The 6,542-nt window shown below is 59.0% G+C and overlaps 1 protein-coding gene across 1 annotated transcript; it reads right to left on the reverse strand.

Annotated features, from left to right (window-relative positions):
- Positions 1 to 108: 108 nt before the first annotated feature.
- Positions 109 to 5,024, reverse strand: LOC101411550 (perforin-1). The gene is made up of 3 exons (XM_004470563.3): positions 4,936 to 5,024; positions 3,372 to 3,937; positions 109 to 2,232 (listed from the first exon to the last, which is right to left on the reverse strand). The coding sequence occupies exons 2-3, from the start codon at positions 3,908 to 3,910 to the stop codon at positions 1,104 to 1,106; spliced, it is 1,668 nt and encodes a 555-aa protein (XP_004470620.1). The 5' UTR covers positions 3,911 to 3,937; positions 4,936 to 5,024; the 3' UTR covers positions 109 to 1,103.
- Positions 5,025 to 6,542: the final 1,518 nt, after the last annotated feature.

A 6,542-nucleotide genomic window follows, 5' to 3' on the forward strand; every position in this document is an offset into this window, starting at 1 on the left:
GAGCCCTTCCAGCATGTGCAAGTGGGTTCTGGTGAGATTGCTGTTTTCAGATTGAGAGCCCAGATTCACTGTGGCCCATATACATGCACTTTCAGGCTTGTACCATTTTTGCACATACAAGTTTATTGTTTACAAAGTGAGAGTAATTGCCAACAGCAATCAGGAAGGAGACTTTCCATAAAAATTTGAGGTTTCTGTTCCTTAAAAATAGAAGAGCTAGAAGATCTGACAGCACTAGGCTCACAATTCTGCCTGGGAATGCTTGTCTGGAGTGCAACCGCAGGCACCCCTCTAGATCAGAAGTGTGCTCTGCAGAGCACCACAGCCCTTACCACTCTATTGTCTCCCAGCTGGAGGTGAATGTCTCTTTCCATTTGTCATTGAAGTTATGCTACTATTTCTGAGAGTTATAAGGAAAGCAAAATATTGGGTGCCCAAGTTTCCATCAAAAGTGGGAACGTTATTTACATTCTCTGCTTGCTCACAGGGTAATCCACCTGACCCATTGTGTATGGATTGCTAACGTAGATGTTTCCTTCTGGGGCTGTGTTTGTTCCCATCTTCTCCTCTGCCACAATCACCACCATCATAGCCACCACCATGTCATATTTGTTGACCCCTGTGGGTGACAGGCACAGCAAGACAGGTCAAGGCAGCCCTTTACTTATCTGTGAGGCAAAGAATGGCAAGCAAAGAAGAGAGAAGCCAGAGCAGCAGGAGCAGAAGGGCTTAGATGAAATACAATGACGAATTTGCCAGACGGAAAGGGCTGCAAGAAAAGAATCCTAAAAGACAAATGCAGCCTGGGGGGATGGCCTGGTGGTCTCCTGCCTGGCTCTTGGCCTAAGCTGGGACCTGTGTCGCAGGCACCGCAGGATATAGTTCAGCGCCAGTTCATTTGCAGAGCTCAAGAATACTGGAGACCTATGGCCGTTTGGACAGGGACACTCGGGGCTGGACAGTAAATTCAGTCACCTTGATTTTAAAAAATCTCTGAACCTCAGTTTTCTGCCTATCCAGTGGGGATACAAACATATCAACACGGGTGCTGCTCTGTCCGTGAGAATCCTTCCACCTGCGTGCACGGGTCTCTCAAGACGTCTTCACCACACTGCCCCACTCCTGTTTCCTGGAGGTGCTCCCAGCAGCCCTCGGGGGGCGTACTGCAGGCACGTCTCGCCATCCAGGTGGGGCAGGCACTTGGCGTGGTAGCGGAATTTCAGGTGGCCGTGGTTCAGGCTGCAGTCCACTTCATGGGTGCCAGCCCGTGGGGACTGGTCACAGGTGCCGAGGAGGTCATCTTTTGAAATGGAGTCCGCGTCCCAGACTTGCACCCTCAGGACTCCGCCCGAGGCCAGGAGCACGTCCCCAAAGTCCAGCCGTGTCATCCACCTGGGGTTGTTGTTGTTCCACACGGTGCCTGTCCTCCGCTCCTGGCCCCCAAAGAAGACCTTCACGTAGGCGTCCGTGGCGGTGATCACGTCTCCTTTCAGATCCCACGCTTGGACGACGGTCACCTCCAGCTGGGCCAGGCCCCGCCTCTGCGGACAGCAGTCCTGGTTGGTGACCGCCGAGCCGTGGCACACGCACTGGCAGGGGTCCCTGGGGTCCTTCTGCTTGCCCAGGGGGCAGGGCCGGCTGCAGTCCCTCCAGCGCGCCCTGTCCGTCACGTACTTGCTCACGGCGCGCCTCAGCGCCTCCCGCCGCGGGTCCTGGCTGTCCAGGAGCAGGTGCAGAGGCTGCAGGCTGTAGTCCACCAGGCCGGGGCTGTCCTGCAGCGAGCTGACCCAGGCCGAGAACTGCTCGGGCCCCGCCTGGCTCCCGAACAGCAGGTCGTGCATGGAGGCGAGCCCGCCGCCCACCACTTCGGAGTAGCGTTCCCGGTAGGCCTGGTGGAAGGAGGTTGTCATCTTGTGCTGCTTCTTCTTCTCCTGGCAGTCCTTGTACTGTGCCGAGGAGCTGGCGTGACCTGCTATGCTGAGCGCTGCCTCGACGGCCAGGCAGTCGCCCACTTCGTCGGCCGTGAGCCCTTCCAGGGCCAGCTGGCAGGTGCGCAGGGCGGTGATGGTCCACGCCCGGCCCCCCAGATGCACGGCCTGAGTGAAGTGGGTGCCGTATTTGGAGATGAGCTCAAGGTAGTGGGGCTCAGTGGAGGCATTTAAGTGGGGTGGCAGGGCCTGAACAGCCCGCTTGAAATCAGGGTGGAGTGGGGGATTGTGCACCAGCTGAAAACTGAGGGGAAAGAAAAAGTTTGACCAGGACCAGCAATGGGTACTATTGAGCCTGTTCAGCAACTCCCTCAAGAATGCTCAACATCCCATGTAAGTGGTAGGAGCAGGAAGTGAACCCAAGACATCTGGCTCTAAAGGCCAAGCTCTGACTCTCAGCAGTTGGGGAAATCCCATTCTGTGGCAATGAGGGGACATGGGCACTTTGTAGGTTTTCTCTCTCTCTCTCTTTTTTTTTTTTTCTTATTGTGAAAGCAACAACACTGTACTGTTGGGACCCATCTGATTTTATTTTACTTTTTTAGGAGGCACTGGAGAGTCAACCCAAGACTTCATACATAAGAAGCAGGTGCTCAAACACTGAGTTATATCTGTTTCCCAATGATAATTGACTTTTTCTTTTGTTTGTTTTGTTTGTTTTCAGGAAGTACTGGGGATTGAACCCAGGACCTTGGACATGGGAAGCCGGTGCTCAACCACTTGAGCTACATCTGCTCCCCTCCATCTGGCTTTGGGAGCTCCTTCCTCAGCGGCCCTGACTCCCCTTCCTGCTCTGGGCCACGTGGGCAGAGGTTCCTGCCCCCCTGGGAGGAAGCCTGGGCTCCTGGTCAGGGATTCAGAGTGGGTGACATGGGGTGGCCCTTGGAGACCATGCACTTCTGTGATGAGGGACCTAGGTGCCCAGACACCAGGCCCCGTGAGAGGAGTGGGCTGGTGACCGCTGCTGCTCCCCACGGCAGCAGAGGGCTTGACACAGAACAGACAGATGTTTGTAGAATGACTGAATGAAGCCCAGACAGAGGAGACCTGCCTGAGGTCAGGCAGTGGGAGCGCCCATCCAGGCACCCAAGAAGGAGGAGTGCTTGGGTGCTCACCAGCGAACGGGGCCCCATGTTAGGGCGCTCAGGCCCAGGCTTGCTCACCCCACCCTTGTTTTTCCCTGGGCACTTCCAGACGCAGCTCTCATGGATGGGAGGAGGCCGTGGGCACTCTCTCTCCCCGTGTCTGGCAAGTAGGGTTCTGGGTTCCTCCTGGTGGAAGTGGACCCTGGAGCCCCCACCCTGCCATTCCAGGACTCCCAGAGGTTTCCCTTTTCCCATACCTTTCTGAAGCCCCACTGCCACTTGCTCCCCAGCAGCTCACCTGTATGAGCGACACTCCACCAAGTCAGAGCTGAAGCTGTACTGGTCTTGGTGCGTCTTCTGGGCAGCGAAGTTGGCTGCCTGGGAGTGCGAGCCGGCCACGGCCACCTGCACATTGGCGCCCGGCTTGGGGGTGACGTCCAGCCCAGCAGTCCAGTTGTTGCTAATGCTCCTGGCCGCTTCTTTGGCCATGCCCTCCGTGGAACTGACCCTGGCCTTGACCAGGTCGCGCTGGCAGCTGGAGCCCAAGGTGCGCCAGTGGGTGAGTGCCAGGGGCAGGCGTTGGAGAACGCCCTCCTGCAGGGTGTTTTCACAGAGGGTGCAGGTGCCATCGGGCCGCTGGAAGCGCTCTGTGTCCACCGGGAAGGAGCCTGAGCGGCGCAGGCTGGTCACGTCCACACCCTCGCCGGCCAGCCCCACACCAGGCACAAACTGGTGATTTTGCTGACACTCAGAGCGCGTGGCCGTGTGGCAGGGGGCTGGGGCGGGTGGGGGCAGCAGCAGGAGGAGGGTGGCGTGGAGGAGCAGGCGGGTGGCCATGGAGCTGCAGGGTCCGGGCGTTGGGTTCTGGGTGGAGAGAGGCTGTGAGCCGAGGGATGGGGCTGGAGGCAACCCTCCCCAGCTGTGGATCGTCAGGCGTGTGGCCCTGGGAAGGGACTGACACACCTTACATCATGAATATCAGAGCTGGAGGGCCTCTCACAGACCGGGCCCAAGTGTCAAGGGACAAATAGGCCAGAGAGGCAAGGGAGGTGCCCAGGCCACACAAGCAGCAGGAGCCCCTTGCTAGGGCTCCACGATCTAAGGCCTCGGGGCTGACTTCCCAGGTCCTCCCGATGCAAGCCTCCTTGTCAGCGTTCCCCAGAAACCCTGTGGGGCTGTGGCCCTGACGGGAGCTACCTGCGGCCACCTGCTGGACAACAGCGCTGGTGGAAGGCGCTTCCTCGTTCTGAGGCGGCGCTGCGCCTCACCCGGGCCTGCTCATAACCTGGAACCATCTCTTCCCCTCTGCCCCATGCGCCCTGAGCTTTTCTGAGGTTTCCCCCCTCGGCCCCTGCCAAAGGAGCAGCTTCCTTGGGTCAGGGATTATGCAGGGCAGGAAGGTCCCGTGAATTTTCGCTGGACACTTCTGTGCCTTTACCCAAAGGACTGACTTGATAGGTGGAAACCCAGGCAACACGGGATCCCGGAAGGGTCTTTCAGAGGTCCCCCATGGTTCCATGTAGAGAGCCAGCACAGCGCCCTTAACCAGGGTAGTTCCAGGTACCTTGGTCTCTGCCCTATATTTCCCAGGGAGTCCCTCTTCAGGTTTCTTCGTCAGCATTTGAAAAGAACTCAGAAACTGTATTCTGACCCTTTGTTTTATATATGAGGAAACTGAGGGCCAGAGTGGACTCAAGACCTCCCAGCAAGTTGACGGCGCACAGTCTGGAACTCTGTTCTCTCATAGCAGAGGACACAGCACGTCCTGCATTGTCAGGCTCTTCCGCTGAGGAGCAGCCCCTACACCCATCCCCCTGTCCCTTCCCAGGGTTCCTGGCCTCCCCAGCCTTCTCCCTCCTTACCTGGAGTCCTATGCTGAGAAGCTCCTGCAGACACCCTCTGTCCCTCAAAGCTCCTGGAACAGTGGTGCCGGCCCCGGGCCGCCTCCCCACACAGCTTATCACCCAGGCCACTGTTGTCATCAGTTCTGCTTCTGGTCCCGCCCCTCATGCTGTGGTCGTGGGTCCTCATCACCCCCTCCTCCCACCGGCACCCACCCTGTCACCACCTCCTTCATCCGGCCCTGCTGACAGCTGTCAGGAAGCTGTGAGGGCCAGAGGCTCTTCTGTGGAGCACCTTGTGGCCCAGGGTCCCCCAGCCAGGCAGGAGGTGCTCAGGATGCAGCCAGGGACCTGAGGACTTGGTGGTTCAGTCTGACGGTGACGACAGGCCAGCAGGGGCCATGTGGCTGCTTCTGACCCACGGCGCCGTTGTGGTTTTTCAAGCATGAGAGTCAGTGTAGACTGACTTGAGAGCAAGGGCGCCGACCACAGGCTACCCGGCTTGGGGCAGGACCAGCAAGTTTCTTAAGCCTCCCTGTGCCTCAGTTTCCTCACCTGAAAGCAAGGCTAATACTGATGTAGGCCCCTATGGTTGCTGGGAGGGCCGGGAGGTGATAGCTGTGAAGGGCTTAGCAGTGCCTGGCCCTCAGCAAGTGTTCATAAATGTGGCCATCCCTCCTCCCCGAGCAGCATGGGAAGAAAACAGACCTTGATCAGAACCTGCTGCCCCTTCCTGCCCACTCCTACACCCCAGCCCTGGCCCTGACCCTGAACCTGCTCCCCCAGGACGGGCTGTCTTGCCGCCCCTCTTTGTGAGGTAAACCAGTGGCTCTCACGAGGGCCCTGGCCTGAGGCTGCCGCCACAGGTGGGACCCGCTGGTGAGAGGGCCTGGGTGGGATCAGAGGCCCAGGGTCTCCTTGACCTTGGACCTGCCTGAGGTCAGTGTGGGTGAGGTTCCTCTGGGTGCAGTGACTCTCGGAGGAGACTTTGGGGGGCAAAGTCCTGGTCCTGAGGTGAGGTGATCGGGCAGGTGTGGGGACTGTTCTCACACACTCAACCTCCAACTGCCTCTGTGACAGGAACAAAGAGCCACAGGACCGACCACGAGTGACACCACGGGATGGCTCATCCCTCGAGGTCGTGTCCACCGTCGTCTCCCCTGCTCTTCCGGGAACAGGGCCTTAGCTGCCTCCTCAGAACCGGCCCCGCCTCCCAGAGCCTGCAGCCTCCAGAGCCTGCAGCCGCCATGGCCTGCCAGGAGGCCTGGGCCCGAGGAGGTCAGTTCTGACAGTGCTGAGAAGACCATTCTGAGGGAGGGGGGCCCCGCAAATAAAGAGAAAATCCACAGAAGAGAGAAGGGAGGTGGAGGGAGCGGGTTCCAATACCCACAGCTCTGCCAGAACCCCGCCGTGGGCCTGTGGCAGGAGGCTTCACTCCTTTCTGGGCTGTTTCCTCTTCCCTGAGGTTGCGGGTGAGGCGTGAGGGTCGCCACGGGTCCTTCCAGGGACTGATGGAACGTGCGGTCAGCAGGTTTCAGGGGGCCCATGTCCAGGAGCTGCCGGTGGGGGCGGCCCCCCAGGAGCAGTGGCAGCTCCGTGTACCACGACTGCCGTGGCTCGTGAGCCTG

This window comes from Dasypus novemcinctus, chromosome 6 (genome assembly GCF_030445035.2).
Source record: "Dasypus novemcinctus isolate mDasNov1 chromosome 6, mDasNov1.1.hap2, whole genome shotgun sequence".
NCBI classification, from domain to species: domain Eukaryota; kingdom Metazoa; phylum Chordata; class Mammalia; order Cingulata; family Dasypodidae; genus Dasypus; species Dasypus novemcinctus.

What these genes read in the sequence shown, in the direction of transcription:
- LOC101411550 (XM_004470563.3), bottom strand. Translation starts at nt 3,910, where the DNA reads ATGGCCACCCGCCTGCTCCTCCACGCCACCCTCCTCCTGCTGCTGCCC. An exon ending in GTGGAGTGTCGCTCATACAG is followed by an intron (nt 2,233 to 3,371) that starts GTGAGCTGCTGG and finishes CTTTCCCCTCAG; the next exon opens with TTTTCAGCTGGTGCACAATC.